Here is a 26,172-nt window from a genome sequence, read left to right as displayed (position 1 = left end):
AGATGGAATTCAAGAGTCGGTGAAAGGGGGAGAATAAGCGAGTCGTCGAGGTGCAAGTAACTTTCCATAGTACGGAGTAAGGCGAGGTACATGTCGGCGGTCTCCTGCCAATTGCTTAGTACATCGTCCGCGCCCCTCCTTCCTCGTTGTTGTTTGCCGCCCCGCACGCTTTGTGGGTCACGGCCGATGATGGGGATGTTTGGGAAGGAGCTAGAAATGCAATGCAGCAAGCTGTAGACAGTGCATAGCATTGGTTCCTATTTACCAGCGTGTTGAGAGTGTCAGCGATGCACATCCACGATCGAAGTAAACAGTAAGGTGTCTAGACTGCTAGGGAGTGTACAAAGTAGCAAGAGTCATCCTCGCAAGGCATAAGGCCAGATGCCAAACCTCCAAGTGGAGGAGGTGCGGCGGAGGCATATCCAGAATCCCAGTGGATGCAGCTCCGACCCCACCTCACCCCGCTCATCGGCCACTCACAGCTCGGCATTGGCTGAATCTCAGGGGTACTTGGGGTCCAGCGAGGCCCCTCGACTTTCAAGGCCGCGGCGCCGCCCCTCGAGTGCCCCCTCCCCTGAGTTCTCAGATCCCCGCCTCGCCTCAGGTGCTGGTAGTGTAAATTTGTACGTAGTAGTGTGTTGCTCGTGGCAGGTGCGGCGTGGTTTCTCTTCAGGAGGTCCCTTCCCGTCACCCCGTCTGGTCTTGCCCTTTTTCTTGCTGCGACGGGCTGCATACCTTGCTTCCCTTACCTATTGTACCTTCCTTGAAAAGGGAAGGGAAGGAACATCCTACGACACTGACGTTGAACCCAATTGCATTCCTTCCTTCCATTCAAGGCTTACACAGTACCTCAGATACCTAAGTAATGGTTGACAGAGGAAGGTACCTGATACCTCCCTCGATCAACTCCTGCCTTTCCAATGGAAGAAGTCCTTCCTGCACCATGACTCTGCTCCACCTCACTGCCGGGGCCGCTTCGCAGGTGTCCGTCCCTCTGTGCAGTGTGCACCCCATCATCACCCCTCCTCCTTCCCCCTCCCCTCCCATTCTCAGACCGACCCCAAATCCCAAGGCCTCCTCAAACCTTGGAATCAGCCTATTCGTGCCTCCTTTGTACCAAGTCCTCGACCGCCTCCTCGTGTGCGTGCTGAGAGCAAAGTACAGAGTACATTCTAAGATACCAAACACCAAAAACCACGTTATTCCATACGCATCCAATACCTTAGGTACCTTACCGAGTGCCTCGCCCAACATCAGCTATCCTGTCGGTCTCGTGACTTGAACCTCTTTCTCTCTCTCCCGTCCCTCCTCGACACCTCGACGTCTGCCAGCTTTGCCTTTCCTCACCTCGCTCAAGCCACGAGGTGCTTCAACCTATCGCCTCCTGTTACCTGTATACACCGACTACACATAGCTAGCTTCCTAGCTCTGCCCGGTAGTCGTTGTTCTCGCCCTGCACTGTTGGCACCGGGGAAATTCCACCCCTTGGAGCATCAAGCCCCTCTACGCCACCTTTGCACCTCTTTGCTCCATCGGCAAGCGCCCTATCAACAAATCCTCGCCTCCCACCCCTTTTTTTTTTCTGCTGGTGAGCATACGGATAGACAAACTAGCTTCCTCGACCGCCTTTACACTACACTCACTCAACTTGCCAAGGTATGTGGTGATACTCCAACCTCCAGATATCATAATCTTCACATCCTGTCCTGCCTTACCGACCTTACGTTTCCCCCCATCCCTGGCCTATCCTCTCACTCACTAGGGCACGCACTTACCATTCATCAAGTTCCAGTGGGTTGCGAGGACCTCCCATCCACTCACCCGCCCACCGCAATCTATTCTTCTCGACTTCCGCCCCGGGGGACGACCCCAATCCATCCAACCACCCGCCTTGACCCTGCGCACTGCGGCTGCAACCTTCCCATCTCCTTTAGCAGCCTCCCCGCCGTCTACCACTCTAGTCGTTGCCTCACTTCCACGGTCCGCTCGCCCATAGCACTGTCAATTAAACTGCCACTTTGCTAGTCGCCCGCACAGCCTGCGCAACTACCAACCCCTACCCGCACACGACGTGCCCCCCCCGAGTCAAGACGAAACTTCTACACAATGGAGGGTAATAATAACCGTCTCTACCTCAACATCGGTAACCAAAACGATCGTCTGGGTCCCGGCGGCGACCGACAGTATCCCACCACGCCTTCTACCTTTCCTCAGCCCGTCTTCCCTCACCAAGGCCAACAGCAGCAGCAGCACCACCAACAAGCCGGCGGTATGCAGCATCAACAGCAGCAACACCCGGGGCAGCAGCAGCAACAGCAGTATGCGACCGGTTATGCTCAACAGGGCTACTTCCACCCGAGCCAGCAGCAGGGCCAATATCCTCCCCAGGGCCACGGCGACTACAACGCGGGCTATCAGCCTCGATCCAACACCCCGGGAACCAATGATCCCAATGTCGGTCTCGCCCACCAATTCTCTCACCAGAACCTAGGCGGCGCTGCTCGGGCGTCGCCCTACGGTTCCCGCGGGCCCTCGCCCGCTCAAAGACCTCGCACTGCCGGTGCCTCGGGACAGACGCCTCAGGGTTACGGACACTATGCGACGCCGCCGATGCCGAACCAGCAGGCAGCTCCCGTCGAGGTCTTTGCTCCTGCTCCTGAGCGACTCTACGAGAAGTACGGCCCGAACGCCAACAACAACCAGAAGAAGTGTACCCAATTGGCATCCGATTTCTTCAAGGACAGCGTCAAGCGTGCTAGAGAACGCAACCAGAGGTGAGTGCAGGACAAAGACTTGCCAGCTCGGAAGCAGCCACGTGCTAATCTCTCGTTACACAGACAATCCGAGATGGAGGTGAAGCTTTCCGAGCCTGGCCAGAGCCAGCAAAGGCGCGAGCAGATTTGGTCCACGGCCGGTCGCAAGGAGGGTCAATACCTGCGATTCCTACGAACCAAGGACAAGCCCGAGAACTACAACACCATCAAGATCATCGGCAAGGGTGCTTTCGGAGAAGTCAAGCTGGTCCAGAAGAAGAATGATGGCAAGGTGTACGCCATGAAGTCTCTGATAAAGACGGAGATGTTCAAGAAGGACCAACTTGCCCACGTCCGTTCTGAGAGAGATATCTTGGCCGAGTCGGACAGTCCCTGGGTCGTCAAGCTCTTTACGACTTTCCAGGACTCTTACTTCCTGTACATGTTGATGGAGTTCTTGCCCGGAGGTGACTTGATGACCATGCTGATCAAGTACGAAATCTTCTCTGAAGACATTACGCGCTTCTACATTGCCGAGATCGTGCTTGCGATTGAGGCAGTCCACAAGCTGGGCTTCATTCATCGGTAAGTCAAATGTTGTCGGTAAGCTCAGAGCCCGCGAAGCTGACAGGCCCAGTGATATCAAACCCGATAATATTCTACTGGACCGTGGAGGTCACGTCAAGCTTACCGATTTCGGACTCTCGACCGGTTTCAACCGCTTGCACGACAACAACTACTACCAACAGCTGCTGCAGGGCCGATCTAACAAACCGCGCGACCGTAACTCTGTTGCCATTGACCAAATCAACCTTACCGTCAGCAACAGATCCCAGATCAACGACTGGCGTCGGTCGAGAAGACTGATGGCCTATTCCACCGTCGGAACGCCCGATTACATCGCTCCCGAGATCTTCACAGGTCACGGCTACACCTTCGACTGCGATTGGTGGTCCCTGGGCACCATTATGTTTGAGTGCTTGGTTGGATGGCCTCCTTTCTGCGCCGAGGACAGCCACGACACATACCGCAAGATTGTCAATTGGAGACAAACGCTGTACTTCCCTGATGATATCCAGCTTGGTGTGGAAGCCGAGAACCTGATTAGAAGGTGAGTAAGTCTCAGAATAGAGGCATTTGAGGGTACTAATATGGGTCAGCTTGATCTGTAACACAGAGAACCGCTTGGGTCGCTCGGGCGCCCACGAAATCAAGCAGCACTCATTCTTCAGAGGAGTTGAGTTCGATAGCCTGCGTCGCATCAGAGCTCCTTTCGAGCCTCGCTTGACTTCAGCCATCGATACCACGTACTTCCCGACCGATGAGATTGATCAGACTGATAACGCCACGATTCTCAAGGCTCAGGCCGTTCAGCAAGCCCGCTCGGGTGTGCCAGCGGTGGTCGAGGAGTCTCCCGAGATGAGCTTGCCTTTCATTGGATACACCTTCAAGCGGTTCGACAACAACTTCCGATAAGCGCGACAAACGCATTGTTTTGGTGGCCAGCTTGTTGCGACTTGTATCCCGATCCCGGGGTGTACCGATATCATGCCGAGCAAGACGCGGAGATTCGGAGGACCAAGAGAATACCTATCAGTGATTCGCTGGCGACTCCATTTTGCCTACTGCCAAACCAATACACCCAGATTCTTGTCTTACAAGATTTGCATTTACCGTTGTTTTTTGTTTTCAATCACTGCATACAGGGCGTTTACTCGCATCAAAGACACCAAGTCGCACAAATCATGTAGATGGGAGGGTGAAAACGAGATATCTTTCAAGGGGGTATGTAGTCGAGACGGCCGCGGATCACTAGAGTTTTCATTATGAGAAACATGATGAAGAAGACGGATAGTAGGGGGCAGCGTGAGGAGGGGATGTCAGGATGTACTGGTAATGCTGGATCTATCAGTGATGGATGACACTGGGATTCAGAGAGTCATGAGGACGACTGGCAACAGTGAAGTGATAGATGCAATCCAGACGATGCATTTGAGAACAAGACTTGGGACTTGATGGTTCATAATGTTTGTGATGGTTTTATTGTCGGCCTCTGGTGGCTATAGACGGTACATCTTCAAGTGTATACTGTCTTTGAGTAAGTTACGCAGGTTGTTTGGCCACGAACTTCTCACCATTCTTTCAATCCAATTGGGCACAGGCGAAAAGCACACTGCAGGTCCACCGTCTAGGAAGTGCTAGACGCCTCTTCCTCTCCCAGTGTCTTGAAGGACCACATCAAGTTTCTGTATAAGCCTCTGTCAGGATTCGAACTTTGCACTACTTGATAAAAGTGACTTGTGGTCAGATTACATTCATTGTTGATGGGTCTACATTCTGTCTGTTTTGTCTTACTATTGGTACTTGTTGAATAAGATGCCTTCATAGGAATCTCTGAATGTAACTTATGAAGCCAAAGCTTTTTGCTAAACTCCATGGCCCAGTGCCACGTCGAAACCTCTCCTGAAGGTTCATGTCAGCTCTTCTATTCCCTTGCCCGGGGGCCTGATAAGCAAAAGCAAGTCTTACAAACAATTCCCTCTCTCGAATTACCCACGCCCAACGCCGTGATATGACACCCCCTGATGTCACTGGAATAGGGCCATGTGGGCCACTGCTGACCAAGTGAACCCAGATAACAACCGTTTGCTTCAATGCTGTCCGAGGCACGAACCCTGATCACTATGAGAGATAGTCTCCTGGTGAATCCTATGACTGAGCGAAGCTGAACTGCCTTCGTGGTATGCCCTAGAAACCCCTCCCGTCATGTCGTTTTATACAGCGTTTTCTAACACCCTTTCCGCGAACAACAACGCAGCTGTTCCCTTCCCACCACTTCACCTCCTCGTACCAGGCGCCGCAACATACCTCTCCTCGCGCTCCGACATGAACATGACCTGCAGCCAATACTCCTTCGCATCGGGATCCCAAAAGCTAAACTGCTTATCGTCGCGCTTATCCAGCTCGCGCGCGGGGATCTTGAACCCGCACGTCTCGTACGGCTCCGCCGCCACCAGGAGGTACTGGAAATTCTTATCCGGCTCCTCGATGCGCTGCGTGAAGGCGTTCATGACCTGCCACTTGGGCTCCACGTCGGGCGCGATGTCCGGGTACTGAAGCTGGAATAGCAGCCCCTGCTGACGCGTGATCGGATCGCGGATCTTTGTAATCTTGTACCCCGGCCGCCCAATCTTGATCAGATTCCGCCGCGCGCCTCCCGCACCGAAGCCGGCGCCGACGACGCCGACGGGTAACCCGGTCGCCGGGTCGATGTTTTGTTTCCCCTCTTTCTGTTCGCGGGCGGCGCGGCGGGCGAGGTTGGTCTGGTGCTTTTTGCCCTGGGTGTGGGCGAGGTAGGAGCCGTCGTTTTGGTGGACGGTGAGGCAGAGGCGGCACTCGAAGGAGCCGACGTGGTTTTTGAAGAAGTAGGGGTCCTTGTCGAGGTCGATTGTCTCGAGGGCGAGCTTGCGGAGGCGCTCGCGGCGGTCTGCGTTTGTTGCGCTGAAGGAGGCTACGCCGCCGCCGCCGAATTTGGAGCCGGCGCGGTTTTGGTAGTCCATCTTTGAGAATGTGTTTGGGGAGGTGTTTGCGATGAGAGGGTTGGTCGTGGGGTTTTGGTGGTTGAGTTAGGGATTTTCGAGGTAGACCTTTTCCGCTGTGGGAAGAAAGTACTTTGCTTGGATTTGGTTGCAAAGGTGTAGAAAAGGTGGTGGTCTGGTTGTGGAAGGACCAGTTTGGAAGGCTGGAAGCGACTCAACCGACAAGAGCTTGGAGTCGCGAAAAGTAAAGGTCCACTCGTGTTCACCTCGGTGAATCCGATACCAAAGCGGAGTCAAAGATTCTCCGGCGAATTTGGTATGGCCCGTGCGCCGGTGAGCTCGGTGAGCTCCCGCAAGTTCACGACTTCACACGGCCCGCGCCCACTTACACCAACTTGCAACAAACAACAACCATTACCCTTCCCGCATCCTTGTGTCGATATTTCGCTCCCGGAATCTCCAGAATGCTGACTTTCCGCTCATTTCATTCGATTGAGGGCTCTATTTTTCAACAATCCGGGGGCGTGGCGCAATGGTAGCGTATCTGATTCCAGTCCAGAAGGCTGTCCGTTCGAGTCGGGCCGTCCTCAATCCATCTTTTGCCTTTTTACCAAAATCGTGATGGATACAGAACTGATGATGATTTGTTTTTTGGTAATGGTCCTGCAGAAGGGCCCAGCCTGATTGCCAAGAGGAATGAGGTGCATACATAGGTGGGGGCTAAGAGCCTGATTTGACCCCGCGTGGCCAGCCGATGCGTATTTCACTCAGGAACCGGGTGAGGGTGTGTACTTAAATTTTTACGCTACATAAGGGGTATGGAAGACTCGTGATCTCGGGGATCTTTGAAATCCCAACTTCCGATGGGCATATCCGTAGACCGGCTTTCCAGGTCGATATCTGGGGGCCCGGGGTCATGCTGTTTGCGATTGCCAAAGTCCGAGCAGGACTTGCACATTCTTAAGCCAGCTTACGTTTACCATGCCAATGGTACGTTCCTTTTGGGTTTCTCCTCCTGAGGAAGATGGATTCATTGGCTGACAAGCCCTGCAGGTTGTCAGATCCACGTTCGGCGGCAGTGCCGTTGGTTGAGAGCGGGATTACCACCACGACTGGCTGCATCTCTATGTTTCGAAACAGCTAAGGACAACATGAACACGAGTCTTGAGAGTGCCAAGTCGTGCAGGTCGCGGAGGACGTGAAGTTCGTAGAATATTCTACGCATTCGTCTGGCGCCGTGAGGCGCAGCTCTCAGGTTCGCAGCCTTAATCCGCCCGGCACTGCGTTTCTGGGTTCGTTCTTCACTCACATTTTGCGGGTAGCTGGTACGAACACCGTCGTTACTCACACCTACAACTTTCTGACGTCAACCTCGACTGACGAGCATGACGAGGGTCGGAGACTCAGCCGAACAGGGGTGCCGAGGCATGGTAAGTTCGACTGTGGCGTGTATGGAGCAAGGAGGAGGCAAAAAAGAGACTCTCTGCATCTGCTCCGAGGCTTGGTCTTGGAACCCACCGAAATATCATGGTCACAAATCTTTGAGGCTGCATGACATAGACGGGAGTCTCAAGCGTGGCTGAGCCCGCTCCTCGGCGGCGCTCCATTGGACTCTTGATCTACCGCCACCGGGCGTAGAAGCCATGAGCCTTCTGTGATGTAATGTGAATGTAAGGTACCCGAGGGATTATGGTGACTCCCCTATCCAACATCATTGCCTACAAGGGGACTCGAAGTAAGCGGGAGGTAGCTAAACCAGACAAGTTGGTTTAGGGGTCCAGATCCGGGAGCTTACGCATCCTGGCTGAGCAAGTCACACCTCGTGGACAGGGGAGCTATGGACGTGAGTTCTCGATCAGGCTACTCTTCTGCCACTGATCTTGCGCCCTTGGACATGTGTATAGAAAGACGTATATAGGCGTTCTTAATCCTCCTTCTTGTTCATCCCTATCTGTCATTCTTCTCAGTACTGGTATATCCGCCCTCCTGATACTCCTTCTTGGTACTTTTTCTCATACTCGATCTTCCTCCTTTATCCTGCTTCAATATCCTACTTCGCGGTCCAAAACTTTGATCCTATTTCACGATCCGCCTTTGCATCCCTGCTTCTCGACTTCCCTCCACATTTCAACCCTCGTTAACGACACGCCTTCGTGGCCCGCCTTCACGACCTTCGATCACGAGCCCTCTTGCCGACCCTCGTTCACGATTGATCTTCTTGACCACTTTTCTTTATCCTCGTTTTCATTATAATAGGTTATATATACAAACGAGTCCCCGGCATACTATACGCACGCACGACATGGTCCACCCCATCATCTTCGCCTGGTGGACACCACCACCAGGCTTCGAAGTCAAGTTCGCCGACAATTGTGTGTTATTTGGAAACTTTGTACACAGCATAATCCGGACCTCTCCGACTTTAGACTATTGCGCCATCGATATCAACGCCCTGTACAGTCTGGTTAATTTCTCCCTCCCAAGCAACCTTACCGAAGTGCCTGAAATTCCGCAGGTAGCGTCGTGGTACTTGACTGGTTGTGGCCCAGACGCCAATTATGAAAACTGCTTCGACGACACATGCTTGGGTGCCGTAAACCTCAAAGAGGCAGTCAGGTCAGAGATCAACAACTCCGCCAACATGACTTGCATCGGCGAGTTGCGCTCGTCCCTTGGAATTCAAGGCAACGCTGATATTGCAGGCATCGGGGTAAGCTAGGAAAATGAGAGCCAGACGTATAGGCGCTATGAAGCTAAGTCATGTTTGAATGTAGGTCATGGTCACTTTTTGCATCGAGGCATGGCTCGTTGCTGGGTTTCTCGCCGCAAAGATTGCGAAGTATGCCAGAGGAGACAAGTCGAAGCTCCCGGATTGGCTGGACACTGTTTATCGGAATCTCGCAGATGCTTTCGAAGTTATTTTACCAGCCTTCTATTGGAGTTCCGTCCTCCTGAGTTTAGGCATAGTCGCTGCCTCCGTCCTCACCGCTGCAGCAGCATCCGGCAATGGACAAGACAAACAACTAGAACAGTGGAGGGCTGGTGAAGATTACACCGTCTACGACTCGCAACTCTCGGCTTTGGCGTCTTTGTTCAGCATCCAGGCTACATTTATGGCTAGCTTGATGCTCCAGGAACATGGGAGACGACTGCATCTGTTGAACCTGGCTATTATTCCTGTCCTGGCAATTTTGGGGGTGCTTCTTTTGGCCTTGCTCGGATTGACAGTATGGTACGTTGCAAATCTGCCCAGGGATGTCAATCGACTGCTCCAGGGCACGTTGCGAAGTAATCAAACAGTGAGAGTCTTCCTTCTTGTGTCTATTAGTGTTACCGTCTTCATGATGGCTATGTGCGGAATCACTGCCGCCTTAGCTGCGTACATGAGCAGAGCAAAGAAAGACCAGACAAAACAGTCGTCGCCTCAAAGTATGGAAGAGGGGAGACGACCGTCAGTTGAGACAATTGAGGAAGGGCAGCCGCTGAAGACTAGGGATACCGAAGAGGGGGGATTATCTTCAGCTGAGAAAGGTTCTCAGAGCCCAAATGAACTGCAGGAGTTGTCTTCGAATCCAAAGGCTAAACAGGAGAAAGAGTCGCCAACTCCAGAAGATGGAGGAGGGAAATCCTCCTCGACTCGGGAATCTAGTCAGGGACAGGCTCAGCAGGATAATTTAACCTCAAATCCAGCAACTGAACAAGCAAAAGGGTTCTCGGCTCGACAGAGGGAACTATTGGATAGCCTCCTCACCGCAGAATTCCGGATAGTGTTGGCTCTTATGATGGGGATGATGCTGGCAACGCTTGGCATGTTCTTTGAGTTTCGCAGGCAGACCATCAACAGTGGTGCCGCGGGCGACCCGCAGCTCGAATGGAGCTTTGGCCAAATTGTGGTTTTGACGACTTGGGTTCCTGTGATCCTTCACTTCTGGTGTACACTTGCCGGTGAGAAATTGTGTTCCTGGTCACCTGTGACTCTACTCCGATTTTGGTAAAGCTAACACTTTGCACAAGTTGGCATAATTCCAGCCCTTGAAGGGTACATGCCCGCTGGTTATGCTGCGACTGCCAAATCTAATACTGCGGAAGCGGCAGAACCGAGCGACGATGGGAGACGGGGACAAGACGTCTCGTAAGATAAAGATGTATTGGACAACTCCGGGCCAGCTCTTTAGGCTTATGTGAATATCCAAGGGGAAATACTTGTAGACTCATGCTTTTGATACCCAGAACGTGCATCGTTTTAGATAACTGATATTATTTGATTGCTTCGAAAGATCTCTCGAATATTCATGTGGACCGATTATTTTTGTCGCATTATAATGGGGAAATTTCACCTCGTCGTATTCCTCGGCCTAAAGTACATACATCGACATGGTTGACTCAATCGAGTAGTTGCTACAGTCTCAACCAGTCTTTTGCTTCCCACTTATCTTCCTCACAGCGCCGACATCCCTCCCCCACATGACAGCCAGCGCCGCGCCGCCAGGCCCAACAAGCGCACTCCACATGACCAACTTACCCAAGTCCATCACAACCTGCTTGACGCCCTTCGCCTCATACGCCAAGTAGGCAATCCAGCTCCACGTTGCCAAGGAAGCGCAGTAAGTATCCCACTGCAGCAAATCCAAGATGCCCCTCTCGAGCGAAACCATCTTCACCTGGGACCACGGCGAAGTAGGACGAAGAATCTGCACTATTGCCTCGATTGCGGTCTCCGAAGCCCAATCAGCCTTCCAGAAGACATAACCGATGACGCCGTAGGTCGTGACGGCAACAACAGAGAGGGCGTATGCGTAGATCCTACGAAAGTCATTGATCTTCGTCTGCGGCCTCGACTTTGCGGCTGAAGGGACCACGCCAAGAGCGCCGATGAGTTGGGCAAAGATCAACTGCCAGATGTCGGACCAGAGGGGGAAGGCCTGCCAGACAGCGAGGAGGATCTCCTGGGTGCGCGGAGTGATGATGCTGGGGCTCGGGAGCGCTGCGAAGAGCGTTGGGATGAAGGCGCCAAAGGTGAGGGAGCCGATGACCGCGCGAGCTTGGACTGGGTCGATGGAGATTGCGGCTGCGAGTTCGTCTGGTGTTGAGGACCCTGGGATCGGGGAGGTGTAGAGGTATGCGAGGAAATAGAGCGGTAGAGTGGCGCCGAAGGTCATGAGTTGCCAGAGCATTCCCCAGGAGGTCGTGCTATTCACTTGTTAGGGTTGGCTTCTACTGAGGTTGTCAAGGACGAACTCACTAGGAGACCAGTCTTTCTCGGTTTCCGGCTCTCAGACCTTCCACTTGAATGAGGACATGCACGGCGAGCAGTTGGCCGGCCATGAAGATTGAGAACAAGGTAAGATTCGGGTCATTGCCGTCAAGGATGGGCTTGAAGAACCGGACGAGCATAGTGAGTAGGCTGTCCAGCGGCTTCAACGTGGTGAACGTAATCGGCTCTCCGGCAAGGGCCGACTCTGTGGAGTCCATGAGGCCATTGGTTACGGAGAGGTCGTAGATTGCGACCTTGGCTAGATAGAAGATGGAGAGGAACACGGCGGCGAACACTGGCCGAGACATGATGGCTATTTTTTTTTTTTTTTTTGATGATTGGAGATGCGATGAAGTATTTGGTGATGAGAGAATGGAGTCTGCGGTTGATCGTACCGGACCCGAGCGGAGTCGTCCTGAGGTTAATCTCACCGTGGATCCCGGCGATCAGCTGATCGACGCAACTCATCTGAAGTTGGACCCGTTCACACCCTCGGGAAGCTACTGTGTTCCCTCGGTAAGAAAAGTCATAGCATCTCACTTGATGGGTCTCATTGGCTAGCTCACCGACACTTGAGTTGATTGAATTTTATGTGATTTGTCTGAAAATTGAAAGTAAAAAGTACCCTCCAAGCCTTTTGTGGCTCACCCTGAACGCCGTTTTGATGAATTGCTAATTACTCTATAGAGCGATGATGCAGTAACATTACAGTTGTATCATGCGATTCCCCTCCTGTCCTTGCCTTGTTCTATGGTGTGTGCATTATGAGCTCGACGGCTCTGGGGATCCGGCGAAGCGGAACACGATGTAAAGCAGCGGCGCAATCTTTCTGAGTCATTCGGACCTCTTGCTTTCAGGCAGAGGCTGAGGGGACTCGAGCCAGCCGCGCGACGCAGCGTCCTTGATGCCATCGAACCAGATGTGCGCCATCTTTGCGTAGCCCGCGTCGCTGGGGTGCGTGCCATCAACGAGATCGCTCTTGAGCGGGCCCTTGTCGGAGTGCATATCGACAAGAACGACCTTCTTGGAAATCGCCTGCTGCTCCGAGGCCAGTGTCTTGTACTGCTCGTTGACCTTGAGGACGCACGCCTCCGTGTTGTTGTTCCCGTTCACGAGGAGGGTAGAGAGGACGATTGTGGCGCGCTTGGAGGTGTCCCAGATGTAGTTCATCATCTCGAGCATGCGAACGTGCGCGTTATCCGTGTCATAGCTCTGCGCGCAGTCATTTGTGCCGGCGTTGATGAGAACCAGGTTCGGGAGCGTCTCGGGGACGGAGATCTTGGCCTTTGCGAGAACCTGCTCGATGCGGAAGCCGGACCAGCCCTCGTTGTCGTTGTCTTCCATTGTGCCGTTGGGGTGGTTGCCGACCATGTCGACGGGGTTCCCGTCGGCGACGAGGAGGTCGCGAAGGACCTTGCGATAGCCGTTGCCGTCTGAGGAGGTGAGGCCGTAGGTGATTGAGGCGCCGAGGGGCATGAGGCGGAGGGAGACGTTGCCGCCGACGAGGATGTTGAAGTCGGCTCTTGGGTGTAGTGCCGGGGCTTGCTGCGCGGGGGCGGCGTAGACTTTTGAGTGGGTTAGTGATGCCGTTGAAGATTTAGAGTAAAAATCCGGGGTATTATGGAAGATGAACTTACCAGCAGAGGTTGACGCCAATAATGTGGCTGCCCACCGGAGGAGGAAGACGTTTGAGTACATGATGGTGGTGAGATGTCTGATGCTCAAGTGATTAACAGCAGCGTGAGGTGTTTCTAGGTGTGAGTGAGATGAGTGAGGTATACGACTGCTACGATGAGACACTACAGACGCGGGTTCACGATGAGACGCATGGGCAGCGGAGAGGTTAAATAAGTATACAAGATGCCCGAGTGAAAGGATCGGATACCCAGAGCCAAGGAAATAAGCTCACATAGGCTGGGAAACGGATCATCTTGTGGCAAGGACACCCCCTTGGTGCGACTCGGTACCTTGCTTTGCCAGCTTGCCTTGCTTCTCTTTGCGCTGTACGAAGCTGCACACTGCAAGCTCTAGTTCATTGAGAAACAACCCCCTTCGGAAGGATCAGACGGCTCATTGCGATGTTCATTGGACCAATGCCGTGTTGGGAAAAGTGAGGTGGGCGGGAAGAAGAAGGGGAGGGGGGTGTGTGACACTAAGGCGTGCAAGGACGCGGGGGTGGTCGGACAAGGATGACGGAGGGGAGACTTTAGAGGAGCAGTGTCTGGATGACATGTCAAGGCGAAGGCGAGGCCGAGGGATAGGATTATGCCAATGAGTCCGAAGGACGGGATGATGGGTAGGGCGAGTGACAGGAGAAGCACGTTGGAAGTTCGGGGAGGATGAATGAGGCGGCGGCGGAGGCACGGCGGTGCGACTTTGAATCGCCGTGATCCTTCTATCAGTCTCGTGAGTTGTTAGTGTGAGATGAGATGAGCTGGAGTGAGAAAAGAGATTGAGTGTTGCGTGGACGGAGTGAAGGGCCCCAAGGTCTCGTTCCTTCGAATGTTGCCATCCATGATCTATTCGTACCGTCTATGATCTATTACACGCAAAGAAGAAAAGACACAGAGCAAGGGTCCGACGTTAGAATGTCTCTCGTCTGGAAAATACGGCACAGCAACTGGCTTAAGAGTTCCATTTCTTTGCATCTTTACATCTTAGCGTCGGTACCTGAAGGTGGTTTTTTACACACTGAGTGCAACTCCCCGCAGAAAATTGAATGATCTCTGGCAGGGAAAATGAGTCTTGTCCCGCATTAGGCACCTGCCAATCTGTTTCAACAACCCCGGAAGTCTTCCACTGAGCTTCCATTTTTACCGCCATCTCACTTTTTCTCATTCAATCTCCATCATTATTCCTTGTGTTAAGCTGTTTAATTATTCTCCGTGGCTGGGGCTCATGGGATCATTCGGAGTGTGAGTGGTTCAGTGAGATTCACATAAGAGAAACAAAAGTACGGATAGGAATAATAAGACGGCTGGGTTCGGATGGTGAGAGGAGACTGTTCGGTAAAGAGTGCTAGTGAACTCGCGCCCCATAGGTGAGAATTTGGCTTCCCCGGCGGAGTCTAGAAGAAGATCCCGTATGGCTGTTTTTAGCGTCATCCCGCAGGCTTCAAGCATCGAACAGATCCCTGACCACCCTCTTTTCCCTCCTCATCCTCATCCTCATCGGCCAGTCGCCGTTGCATCTTCCTTTATCCGGGAATAGCTGTGGCTTTACACGCGGAGTCCCTCCGAACTCTTGGTCCCAGCAAATAACTTCCCGACGGCGGCTCAGTTTCACTCTTACAAACACAGCCGCACGCCGCGCTTCTCCAGTCTCTTCCTGTTGTCTTCCTATTTCCCACTCACTCTACTCGGTACAGAAGTCTCTAATGCTGCGCGCCCACGTCAGATATTTTAAGCCCGGACTAATCTCCCCGACTCCTGCGTCAAGCTTGATCTCGTTCCTGCCTCTGCCTCCTGTCTGTCCCACCGTTTCGTGCCTCTTCATTGCGCTGCTCGGATTCCCCTTGTCCGAGCCCCCTTCTGAATTCCAGGGCCTCCAGCTTCCAGGAGCCCTTCAAGGATCCCGGCTGCCGACAACGCGAGGGATCCGGTTCAATGACGGAATCATGTCCCAACGCGGGGCGCCGTCCGGACTATTGATGTGCGTTCACGAAAGCTGACAGCACCCGCGCTCGACAGCGCGCCGGAGTGACAGAAATGCAGAGAGACGCATGTCCCTTGCGGTCGGTCCGAGTCCCTGACGTCAGGGATCGACAAATGCCAGCAAGGACGCATAACAGTTGAGAGTGTTTTTTCTTGTCGCGTGGTAGACCACCACCGGCGATTGCGCACTACTTCTGAAGGGGTCAGATCGGCGCTCAAAGTTGATCGCCTCAAACGATCTCACTTGAGGGCAATGCGGCATCGCGGCGTTCGCAGCAGGTGTGAGAAGCCAAGTCTTGAAGGGCCGGCAGAGATGTGCCAAGACTGTAATCATGGGTTTTCACGTGAGACGACATCAGATCCATTGTGCTTCGCTGATGAGAGTCGGAGTATTTATGTGTGATAACGGATTGCATCGACATAGCATTTTATTGAAATCCGGCCCTGCAGCGCTGCTCTACAGGAAGCCATTCAGCTTCAGCCTTCACCGAAGGTCTTTACCGAGACCGTGATACTCACCGAGGATCCCATTCTGAACCTAGAACCTCTGTCTAGACAGCCTTCTCTTTCATTAAGATCCTTACCTAATGCAAGAGCTTGTGAAGTCATCTGATGAATCTCAGGCACAGTTTCTTCTTCATCTTAAAAGACTCTACCGTTGTGAATGACCAGCGACAAGTGACTCTGGTCTCATCTCAACTTATCTGCGGCCAATAACCGTTGGCTCCGTCACACCCTCCAACGGCCCGCTGCAGTGTTCCGTGTTAGTGCAGGTTTGGTTTTACCCATATTTTTGACACGAACACCATCAATGTGATCGGTTCGCGATATCGAAATGCGACCGGAAGCATGGTCTCGTAGTCCCTTATGACCTGATGCTTATCACGTCTTCAGGTCCGTGGGTTGTTGTTGTTCCCCAGCCATCCCCGCCATGTGTGATGTGCTGGTCTTCATAAATGATGGCTATCCTTGAGTTATGGGAATCAAGTGTACATATTCCTCACCCGGATCTCAAAGTTAAAGGTTTTATCTCTCGATATCTCAAAGACCCTTGCCGAGATCAGAGTGCCGAGTCGACTGCCGAAAGCAACCATGTCGAAACCTCTCCCCTCCCGTCCAAGTGACGATCACGACGACGAGAACTCCCCGCTTCTACCCCGCGATGCCTCCCCCTCCTCTCCCCACAACGAAGCCGATGCCGACCCCAACCCCTCGACGCTGCTCCTCTTCCGCCGCGCCGTCGGCATAAACACCCACCTCCAGCCCGCCGACGACTGCGACCTCGAAGCAGGCCGCACCTCCGCCCTCGGCATCTACGCCTCCACCATCGCAGCCCACCGCCGCTTCCGCACCCTCCGCATCCTCGCCACCGTACTCATCTACAGCTGCCACGCAACGCAAATCGTCGTCGGCGGCGTGCTCACTTGCCTGGGCCCCAAGGCGGGGGTTCACCGGACAAGTATCACGGTGCTCGGCGGCGTGAATACCGTTGTCGCGGGCGTGTTGACGTGGATGAAGGGGCAGGGGATGCCGGATAAGTTGAAGAATAAGGAGATTGATTTCCGAAGACTGCAGAATTGGATTGAGGAGACGGAGGCGTTGATGGTTCTCGGGACGGTCGGCGGGACGAGGGAGGAGGTTGGGGGGCTGGTTGAGGCGGCGTATCGGCGATGGAATGCGGCGAACGAACGGGGAGAGGACGGAGGGCCCGGGGAGGAGTACGAGGATGAAGGGAGAAAGGGGAAGGGCTCGACGATGAGATGGCTTCGGGGGCGGTGATACTCAGGTTTGAGATGCAGAATCTTACTTGGTTCGTGCGAGTTGTGAGCAGTTCATTGATCTCATGAAGAGCGCGGTCCTTGAATCATATTGAGCTTCAATTCACATCTCATACCGACTTATCGTATTTCACAGCTTAGCCTTCACGACGACAGCATCACTGCCATTCTGCTGATTCCTCTGTCCCCTCCTCAGCATGGGAATATCATCCGTCACGCCAGGTATCTCATTCTCACACCATTCATGCCCACCCAAACCACTCGCCAGTATCGCACCAAACCCTCCCTTCTGACCCTTTTCCCCGATGAGAGCCTCCTGGTCAAGCGTCCCAAGACAAATACCACCCCACTCCTCCCCCTCGCTTTGGTAGTAAAGCCACGAGCCGCATTCTGTGCAGAACCCTCGCTTCGCCATGGGTGTGATGCTGAACTCGCGTAGCGTTGATGTGCCTTTGAGAGACGTCCACTTCATAGGCCAGGGGACGCGCTGAAAGGCGACGAAGAGGGCGCCGGATTGCTTGCGGCACTGGGTGCATTGGCACGTCTGGGCATTGGCGTTGAAGTCGTGGGTGTCTGAGAAGGTCGCTTCGTAGCGGAGGGCGCCGCATAAGCAGCCTCCTGCTACCGTCGTGGGTTTTGGTCCCGGTGAAGAGGCTGAAGTCATCGTTGTGTAGTGGTGGGGGGTCTTATAGGGAGGGTATCGTGGTGTTGAGTTGTTGAGTGAGATGTGAGTGAGTTGCGACCGGTGAATGATGAGGTCTCAGGCTCTAAAGGCTCCAGATTTTGCAGTAAATTGGGGTTATCGAAACCTTCAAGACGAACATATGGGAGTCGAAGTTGACATGCTTAAAAATCTCAAAGGGCGTGAGTTTTGTGTTGTGTTTTGTCAGCGTCTACGTCAGAGTTGTCATTGACGCCCTTCGCGATGCGGGAGCCGATAACACGAGCCATAGTCAAGCCCCGCCAATACTTGACATCGCCAACACCTCAGCGCAAACTTGATTGGACTGCTTAGGGATAAGAGTGTCATTAAATCGTGAATTGCATGTACAATCTGTCTATGAAGTCTTTCATATCTCTATATCGTACCCCTTCTGTACCTGTTCTAACTAAGGTAGTCGGAACCGTAGAACCATACCTTGTCCTAGTTTAGTATGTCATTTCCAAGTGTGGATGTCTTCATCTCAGTCTCAATAGACAATGCAATTCATCGGTCCTCCTCATTCTCTGCAACCCAGTACGCTTCAATCTCAACGATACACGTCCGCGCCGGGACCGTAACAGCAATGGGGAATCCACCATAGTCCGGATCGTCATTAGGCATAATCAAAAACTCTCCGCTGCGCGTCTCATCACCATTGAACACCCGCAGCGTCCGTAGCTCACCCTTCTCATCAACCTCTTTCTCAGCAGCCGCAAGAATTCCAGTAAACGTTGCTTCCGGCCGCACGCTCTTGAAGTGGACGTTGAAGCCGCGGCCCACGGCCAGGAACTTGGCGTCGCCGAGGTGAATAATCATACCGCCGCCGGGTCCAGGCTTGCCAAACACGAAAGCGCGCTCGACGATGACCTCAACGTCGCCAATCACTTTGGTCCACCTCTCGCCCTTGCCCGCCGTGTTGATCTCCTCGTCAAAGAAGAAGCCGAACCTATCCTCGGGCTTCGCGGCGAGCAGATACGGCGCCACCTGCGCGAGCAGCTTGAACTCGCGCCCGACGATCTCCGGGCCGGTATCGATGCCAAAGGGGCTCGCGCCGAGGGCGCCGTAGGTGCCGTAGGACAACCACACCCGCCGGGCACCGTTTTCGTCGCGGCGCTGCTCGGGGATGAAGAGCGGGTTGCCCTGGGCCGTGTAGTCTTTGCACACGGCCTCGTAGGTATGGAAGTAGAGGTCCGGCGCGAGGAAGTCGAGGGACTTTTCGGCGGTGAAGATTGTGTTGTGGCGCCAGATGTCGAGGACATGCGGGCAGGGTCCGCCGGAGGGGTATATGCCTGGTGCTGCGCCGCCGCCGACCACGATGGGGACGCCGCGGAGGTCGAGGTCTGCGGGGTCATCGAAGTTGAGCCAGGTGTTTGTGTAGAGGGGGATATCGTATTCTTTCTTTCCGGCGGCGGCGACGCGGCCGACGTAGGAGGAGATGTGGTAGGCCATGAAGGCTTCGTCTGCTGAAGGTCCGGAGCCGAAGACGGATGTCCACGAGTGCGAGCCCGAGGCAGGCGGGTCGGCGAAGCGGGCCTTGAATTTGGGGTGTAGGTCGGCTGATTTCTCGTTGAGGTGACGGAGGAGCGCCTCGGGTACGGGCGCGGCAAAGGCCTTGTCGGCGCGGCGGGAGCGGTCGCGGGAGTCGCCCAGAAGACCCGTCTCGTTCTCGACCTGGATCATGAGCACCGTGTTGTGCTCGGCGTCGACCTGGGCGAGGTGCTTGCACAGCGCAGCAAAGGCCCTCGAGTCCGCTGCGCAACCCTCCTCGCTGAGCGGCGTGACCATCTCAATGGTCCTCTTGACGCCTCCCTTCTCAAGGACCTGCACGCGCGGGAAACGCTTAGTGTCTCGTTTTACCCAGTGCGGCGCGTACGTCGAGATGCCGTTCTTGTAGGTGCCGAACCACAGGAGTACGAGGTGCATATCGTGTTCCCGCGCACCGGCGAGCACAGCGTCGAGCTCGGAGAAGTTGAAGTTGCCCTCGGTGGGTTCAATGTCCTCCCATGTCACGGCGCCGAGGAGGGTGTTGATGTGGTTTGACTTCATGGCGGGCCAGACCTCGGACATGAAGCGGGCTGAGGAGAGGGAGGAATTGTGAAGCTCGGCGGAGAGCATGAGGAAGGGCTTGCCCTTGAGGTAGAGCTGGGTGTTGCCATTGGTGCGGCGGAGGTGAGGGAGTTGCATGGCGGGGGATTCTGATGCTGTCATGATGGGCTATTGAGAGAGAGAGAGAGTGTGTGTGTTTGTGTTTGAAGGCAGCCGTGAACGAGACAGCGTGAGATCAGGGAAGAGTTAGAAGGGAGAGGGCAGAGAGCTGAAGACCACGGATTGGAAACGCTCGCCGCTCGTTGTCAGGTTGAAATAATATCAGAATGATTTCGAGTCAACATTATCCCGAGGAGCTTTCTCTATCAACGAACCGCTTTTTGGAGGGTCTCTCGCCGGCGCCAGCTCCGCCTCGGAGAATCCGAAGATGACTTGCTGAATGGCTGTCCGGTGTGGGCTTCTATCTGCTTCCGGCAGTCGAAACGTCCGCCATTCGTCCGCTTCAAAACGTTTGAATGGGGAAGAGGATCCATTACTGCCGCGGCATGTCAGACGGGAGTTTGCAGATCGCCTGATGGGCCGAGTTCGATCCCTTTAGATAGCTTCGGATATTCTTCGCAACTCGACTTACAGCTTCGGGTATGCCATATTCTGTTACTATTGTCCTATGTTTTAGTCCATGTCAAGGTGGGTTAACATTCAAGACTTAAGACCATTTCCCCGCTTCTGATGACGCATTTTAGTTGGAGAAATTGAAAGCTGGAAGAAGACTCTTTGATCCGAGTTCCAGGAACTAAACATGCGTTGACTTCGGAAATACTTCGCATCTGTTGAGGCTTTGGATCTCCTCAAACCCACAGTCTCCAGAAATAAAGTCTCCGCAACCCACAACCACGCCGGATGGATTGTGGATGTGTGGAGTCACAACGTTCCGTTCGGGCTGCCGCCGAAGAGAGTTCCCGCCCACCATCACATCCTCCTAGGGAAAACATCATGGGACGTTTCGGTTCATGCATGAGGAAGTTGCACTGGTTTCGCGGGTCAAGTAAGTACTTTGGGTCATTTAACTTGTCTTTGTTTCATTGCCTATTACTCTGCGGGCTCTCGATCCCAGGCAAGCCAGGCCAGCAGTCAATATCATCCAGCTTCCGCAGTAACTTTTCCAGCTTCAGCCTAGCGCCCTCAATCACCAGCGCGCCGTCGCCAACGTCCATCTGCTCCATGTACGCCGCCCCGCGGTCCCTCAGCTTCGGGATCAGGCTGTTGCCGTTCTGCTCAAGGACGTGCTGCGGCATGTGGTACAGGATCTCGAGTAGGTCATCAACGATGCGCTGGTGCTCCGCCGCGCGCGTCTTGACCGTGGAACCGAACTTTTGCAGCAGATTGGAGCGGATGTTGAGGCTCGTGATGAAGAGGTTAGCGATTTGTGTGTCGTGACCTTCTGTTATGTGAGAGGGGCGGGACAGACCCCCGCGCCAGCGTAGTTCGGGCGGAAAGTTGTCAATGATTGTTTGGATTTTGGCGAGCCAGTGCTTGAGAGCCTCTTCTTGGCCGCCGTAGAGGCTCATGGGGGCGGTTTGCGCCTCATGCCATATCAGGAAGAGGTCGCTTAGCTGGTTTAACCCCGGTACGTAGGAAGTTGTATCGCCGTGCCACGGCGGTAATTCCGCGTGGGACAGCTGTGGCCCTGTCTCGAGTTGCGAGTCTGTCAGGGGTAAAGGGCGCAGGTGGGCGCGGTTCTCTTGATGAGAGACGATACTTACGGACAGTCTGCCGAATATGTCCGCACTACTGTTCAGATGAAGGAAAACGTCAACCGAAGATTGTTCCTCATCTCGACTTTTCCAAGCTTGTGTTTGCGTTTGGGTGGGGGATAAAGACAGGGGTAATTGCATTCATTCATGGGGACAACGTACCAATACGCTGCAAAGATCAGCCAAAAGAGCCTCTTCAGCAGCTGCTGCTCGGACATATCCAGGTCCGCCATGCGGTAGTACGCAAGGAACCTCGCCCCCGCCGCCGCCTCGGACATACCATGGAACGACCCCATGTCACCCAGCCCGTCCTCGTTCATCGAGCTGGCCGACGTGCCGATATTGTACATTGCGACGCACCAGTCCAGCGAGTAGACGGGCTTCCGAAGGCCATGGTCGAGCAGGTGCTGCTCCTCGATGAAGTCCAGACACCGCTCGACCGTGACGGGGCTGTAGTCGGCCCTCCGCAGCGTCGCTACCGTCGCGGCGCAGACGCTCACGACCAGGGCGCAAAAGGTGCGGTCGGTGTTTGCCTCGCCGGCTTTAAGGCGGTGCAGGAAGCGACGCCGGTGGAGGACGGGGGCGAGGGCGTGGACTTTCTCGAACCAGTCGTGGAGCATCCGCTGGACGAGGTCTTCGGAGGCGAAGAGGGCGAGACGGTCGCTGTGGTGGGATCCCGTGGTGGTGTTGGGACTCGGCGCGCCTGCGATGATGGCGCGCAGGTCTGTTGCTGAGTGAGGCGTGGCAGTTGTGTGAGGGTGAGGGTGAGAGTGAGAATGAGACTGGGGTGTCTGAGTGTGGGTCGAGGATGAGGCGGCGGGTGAGGTTTGGTAGGCGAGGCCTACGTCTGGTGAGGTGATGTCTGATACTGAAGGACTCCTCTGGCTGGCAGCCGATGCGGTAGCATTTACTTGCTGTTGCCCGTGTTGTTGCTGCCGATGCTGCTGTGCGTGTCTGTCATGGTTGGTTAGTACCGTAGAAACTCACGCCGTTCGAACTTGCGTTAGCCCGTACTAACCCTACTAACGTTCCCTACCTAGCCCTTTTGGGAAGTCAGATTTTATGATTATTTAGTAGTACTATACTTAATACGGAAGGTAGTAAAGGGTTATTTTTTTTATTTTTTACTCCTTCCTAATTACCTATTTGCTACTAATTACTACTTACTACTTACTACCTATTATTACTTACTAACCGTACCTCTACTTACCTCTACTACCCTTATTCTTTTATAAATTATATTACTAAATCTATTACTAATTATATTATTAATTATACTATTAATTATACTTTTACTATAGACTTTATAATACCCTTATAACGGGCCCTTATTAAAAAGAGCTTGAATATTATAAAAGAGCTAGAGCTAATTATACTTTTAGTAACTAAGCGCCGCAAGCTAGCTCCTACCCTTATTAAAAATTAAAAATATATATTATAAAATAGCCTAGTTAAGCGCCGCTATTATTACTATACCTACTAAACTAAAATTGACTTTTTAATATTTATAAAATATTATTACGTAAAGAAGCTTAATAAAAAAGTAATGAACTTATTAAGGCTATATTAAGATAAGACCGAGCTCTTAAGAATTTATAAACGTTTTATATATTAAAAAGCTATAGATTAGTTTAAAGTCCCTCGAAGTACGGTTATTGCTTAGTATTAAAACTATAATTCTATTATTATTTAATTTTCTAATTACGCCTACTACTTATAGTAGCCTAAGCTCGAGATAGCTCTCTATACCTCTTTTTATTAATAGTATAATAAAAGGAAGCTCGTTATTACTAATTAATTTAAAAAGAACGCTAAGCGGATTTTTACTTAATAAAATCTAAGTAATAAATATATCTTTACTTTTTCTCTTAGTTAGTTCTATAGTTTTTAAAATTATATAAAAATTACTTAACGTTAACTTACTAAGTAGGTATTAAAACTACTTATAGAATATTATAAAATTATTAATAGCTTTTTTTTCTTTATTTAATAAGTTAATTAAATAGGCTTAACTAAGGTAAAGTAGTTAAACTTTAGAAATTTACTTAGAAATTTAACCTATTAATTTCTTAATTCGTAAATTCTTAACTTTAATAAGACCTTAGTTCTATTTAAGTACTTTAATAGCTATACGTATAATAATATTAAAGCTAAAACCGTAGTTAATAAGAATAACCGTAGTAATTAGAGTAAGTAGTAGGCTATACTTATATTTTATATATTTACTAATAGTATATAGCGGATTAAACTAAAAATTATTTTCTATAATAAGCTTATAAAAAAAAGAGGTTAATTATAAAAAAAAGAGGGCTAATTATATACTAAAGGAGTAATAATTAAGTTTAATAAAACTACTTATAATAATAAGTACTTATTTAAATAATAGATTAAAAAGGAATTAGTAACGCTAACTAAGGGTAATAAGTAATTTTTAATTATAAACGTTACTATTTTTTATAAAATAAATTCTATTTTTATATAATTACGTTAATATAATATTACGCCCTACCTTATTTTACTAAGAACTATTTCCCTTTTCTAACCTCTTAATACCGTAGTTAATAAGCCTTTTAAGTAGTAGCTTTTAAAAATAACTAACGCTTATATACTTAATAAGAAAGAAAAAGTAGTTAATTAGTAAAAAGAGCTTAAGTAGGAGACTAGTATAAAAAGAATAATAGTTACTTAAATAGTTGCTATAATAGCCGTATAATTAGCTAATAAAAAAGGCTTAATAATTAACTAGGCCTTTTTATAATATAAAATATCTATTTAGCCTAACGGTAGCTAGGTTAATGGGATCCGGATTAAAGACGTACTAACTAAGGCTATTAATTATACTAAACAAGAATTATATAACGTAAAAACTTATATTAAGTAAGAGATATTATAAGAGGAGATTCTAAACTATACTATTTAAAATAACAGGTTAGAATATATTTTTATAATAGAGGACGTTCGTAATAATATTAATAAGTAATATATTAACCTAATAGTTTAACTACTTAGTAATTAAGTTATTAAAAGTAGGGGCGAGCTAAAGGCTAGGGGCTACTTACGTACGGCTTTTAATTAACCTTTTTATTTATTTTTATATAATAGATTCGGGATACGGCCGGCGATAGGACGCCAATAACTTAGCAACTAATATACGGATCTTATTATAAAAGAACTTTTTAAAAAGCAGAGCCCTTATAAAGGACTTTATAAGCTTTAGTTTTATAATATATTTATATTTATATTATAGCCTCGCTAGTTAAGTACTTATAGCCTAATCTTTTATAATTCTAAAGCTTCTATTTTTATAAAGTAACTAGTATAGGTAATAATAGATTATAAAAACGAACGGAACGTTAATAAAACGATACTTAGTTATTAATAAAAAGCTATTAATACTAACGAGCTATAGCTATCCAGAGTCGACTACTTAACCCTATTTTATTTAAAAAAACGAGCTTATTATAGGGCGAGTCTTACCTAAATACTAGCGTTTATAAAAGAGCTAGATAAAGAAAATAATTAGGGCAAATTACCCTTATAGGCTAGTTACCTTATTAATACCCCAAAGACCCTATTTATTATAAACGGGGCGTTTATTAATAATTAATTACTAAACGCACGAGGTTAAGGTGTATATAAAGGCGTAAGTAGTATTAAAATAGCTAGTTTAATAAACCTTATAGGCCTAATAATAACTTATTTTTATAAAATAATAAAAATAATAATCGAAAATCGAAACTAAGAACGGCGTCGATACGAGGAGCTCGTTTAATAACTTACTAAGCGGCTAGCGACGCGTTTAGGTTAATAAGAATATAAAAAGCCTCCTTTTTATAGTTATAAACCGATCGGAGAAGAGTCTACGAGTACCTAAGTAATAAACTAGATTATTATTATAAAAGTAAGTAATAAGCTTTATATAAAAAGCACTATAGAATAGTATATCGAATAGGCCCTATTTAAAATATCCCTATTATTATAAATATAATAGCGTAATTATAAAAAGAGCCTCTAAGATCCCCTTTTTTAGGGCGACTTTTTAGCGTTTATTTACTAATAATACGTAGACCCCGAGACTTAGGAACGGGAATACTATAGAGAACTAAGGACGAAGAGGCTAAAAAAGGGCTAGACTCCTACTTAGTTCCTCGCCGAGTAATTAGCGATTTATTATAACCTAGGTATAAAAGATATAAAAAATTCGAAAGTAGAGGTATATTAATTCTTTTTTAAACTACTATCTTAGCTATAGGACGATCTAATTCGTTATAGGGTCTTAATTAAGAGAGTATGCGATATAGCTTACGAGGTTAATAAACTATAGTTATTAAATTAATAAAAGGGCGGCGATTAGTTATAAAAAGATAATAAAAAGAGGCTATATCCGTTATTAAAATAACCGCATTAAATATCCCCCTTTTATAAAAAAAAAAGTAAAGAAAGCTCTAAGGGGCTAGGCTCTAGGGACTCGCTAAGAATAATATTATAAAAGCTATATAATAAAAATACTCGTACCGAGCTATTATAAAAGCGTTATAATAATAATATTAAGTACTTTACGTATAATAAAATAGGCTATATATTTAATAAGTACTAAAAAAATAAGTTAAGAAGTAGGGGCGATAATAAGCCGACGTACCCCTAATTAAAGCTAACGTTAGTAACCGTTTAATAGGTTACTACTAAGCTAAG

General features: G+C 50.3%; 11 protein-coding genes and 1 non-coding gene across 12 annotated transcripts; 6 read left to right on the top strand and 6 right to left on the bottom strand.

The window, feature by feature from the left end:
* Positions 1-943: 943 nt before the first annotated feature.
* CLUP02_04965 (serine/threonine-protein kinase cot-1) lies at positions 944-4,819 on the top strand (the record flags this gene model as incomplete). Its single annotated transcript, XM_049283974.1, has 10 exons — positions 944-1,165; positions 1,258-1,656; positions 1,763-1,963; positions 2,026-2,774; positions 2,838-3,338; positions 3,391-3,864; positions 3,914-4,207; positions 4,231-4,500; positions 4,570-4,664; positions 4,737-4,819. The coding sequence occupies 10 exons, from the start codon at positions 944-946 to the stop codon at positions 4,817-4,819; spliced, it is 3,288 nt and encodes a 1,095-aa protein (XP_049141117.1).
* A 771-nt stretch (positions 4,820-5,590) lies between these two features.
* CLUP02_04964 (splicing factor 3A subunit 2) lies at positions 5,591-6,313 on the bottom strand (the record flags this gene model as incomplete). The annotated part of the gene is made up of 1 exon (XM_049283973.1): positions 5,591-6,313. One exon carries the CDS (start codon positions 6,311-6,313, stop codon positions 5,591-5,593), a length of 723 nt encoding a protein of 240 aa, XP_049141116.1.
* Positions 6,314-6,810: 497 nt separating this feature from the next.
* Positions 6,811-6,882, top strand: CLUP02_tRNA106. The gene has a single exon. It is a non-coding gene; the product is annotated as a tRNA-Trp (tRNA).
* Positions 6,883-8,594: 1,712 nt separating this feature from the next.
* Positions 8,595-10,428, top strand: CLUP02_04963 (uncharacterized protein; the record flags this gene model as incomplete). Its single annotated transcript, XM_049283972.1, has 3 exons — positions 8,595-9,002; positions 9,067-10,237; positions 10,307-10,428. 3 exons carry the CDS (start codon positions 8,595-8,597, stop codon positions 10,426-10,428), a joined length of 1,701 nt encoding a protein of 566 aa, XP_049141115.1.
* Positions 10,429-10,698: 270 nt separating this feature from the next.
* CLUP02_04962 (uncharacterized protein) lies at positions 10,699-11,854 on the bottom strand (the record flags this gene model as incomplete). The annotated part of the gene is made up of 2 exons (XM_049283971.1): positions 10,699-11,482; positions 11,535-11,854. 2 exons carry the CDS (start codon positions 11,852-11,854, stop codon positions 10,699-10,701), a joined length of 1,104 nt encoding a protein of 367 aa, XP_049141114.1.
* A 526-nt stretch (positions 11,855-12,380) lies between these two features.
* CLUP02_04961 (GDSL-like Lipase/Acylhydrolase) lies at positions 12,381-13,244 on the bottom strand (the record flags this gene model as incomplete). The annotated part of the gene is made up of 2 exons (XM_049283970.1): positions 12,381-13,111; positions 13,184-13,244. 2 exons carry the CDS (start codon positions 13,242-13,244, stop codon positions 12,381-12,383), a joined length of 792 nt encoding a protein of 263 aa, XP_049141113.1.
* Positions 13,245-14,922: 1,678 nt separating this feature from the next.
* Positions 14,923-15,216, top strand: CLUP02_04960 (uncharacterized protein; the record flags this gene model as incomplete). The annotated part of the gene is made up of 1 exon (XM_049283969.1): positions 14,923-15,216. One exon carries the CDS (start codon positions 14,923-14,925, stop codon positions 15,214-15,216), a length of 294 nt encoding a protein of 97 aa, XP_049141112.1.
* An 858-nt stretch (positions 15,217-16,074) lies between these two features.
* CLUP02_04959 (uncharacterized protein) lies at positions 16,075-16,978 on the top strand (the record flags this gene model as incomplete). The annotated part of the gene is made up of 2 exons (XM_049283968.1): positions 16,075-16,093; positions 16,188-16,978. The coding sequence occupies 2 exons, from the start codon at positions 16,075-16,077 to the stop codon at positions 16,976-16,978; spliced, it is 810 nt and encodes a 269-aa protein (XP_049141111.1).
* A 129-nt stretch (positions 16,979-17,107) lies between these two features.
* CLUP02_04958 (glutathione-dependent formaldehyde-activating enzyme) lies at positions 17,108-17,641 on the bottom strand (the record flags this gene model as incomplete). The annotated part of the gene is made up of 1 exon (XM_049283967.1): positions 17,108-17,641. The coding sequence occupies one exon, from the start codon at positions 17,639-17,641 to the stop codon at positions 17,108-17,110; it is 534 nt and encodes a 177-aa protein (XP_049141110.1).
* Positions 17,642-17,729: 88 nt separating this feature from the next.
* Positions 17,730-17,979, top strand: CLUP02_04957 (uncharacterized protein; the record flags this gene model as incomplete). Its single annotated transcript, XM_049283966.1, has 2 exons — positions 17,730-17,765; positions 17,839-17,979. The coding sequence occupies 2 exons, from the start codon at positions 17,730-17,732 to the stop codon at positions 17,977-17,979; spliced, it is 177 nt and encodes a 58-aa protein (XP_049141109.1).
* Positions 17,980-18,184: 205 nt separating this feature from the next.
* Positions 18,185-19,888, bottom strand: CLUP02_04956 (glycoside hydrolase; the record flags this gene model as incomplete). The annotated part of the gene is made up of 1 exon (XM_049283965.1): positions 18,185-19,888. The coding sequence occupies one exon, from the start codon at positions 19,886-19,888 to the stop codon at positions 18,185-18,187; it is 1,704 nt and encodes a 567-aa protein (XP_049141108.1).
* Positions 19,889-20,805: 917 nt separating this feature from the next.
* Positions 20,806-22,433, bottom strand: CLUP02_04955 (uncharacterized protein; the record flags this gene model as incomplete). The annotated part of the gene is made up of 2 exons (XM_049283964.1): positions 20,806-21,565; positions 21,841-22,433. Coding segments are annotated over 2 exons (1,353 nt in total), but the record flags the coding sequence as incomplete, so codon positions are not given.
* Between the last annotated feature and the right edge of the window lie 3,739 nt (positions 22,434-26,172).

The sequence above is a fragment of the Colletotrichum lupini genome, chromosome 3 (genome assembly GCF_023278565.1).
Source record: "Colletotrichum lupini chromosome 3, complete sequence".
Lineage (NCBI taxonomy): Eukaryota > Fungi > Ascomycota > Sordariomycetes > Glomerellales > Glomerellaceae > Colletotrichum > Colletotrichum lupini.
Note: the sequence above shows the minus strand (reverse complement) of the source record. Positions and strands in the feature narration are given on the sequence as shown.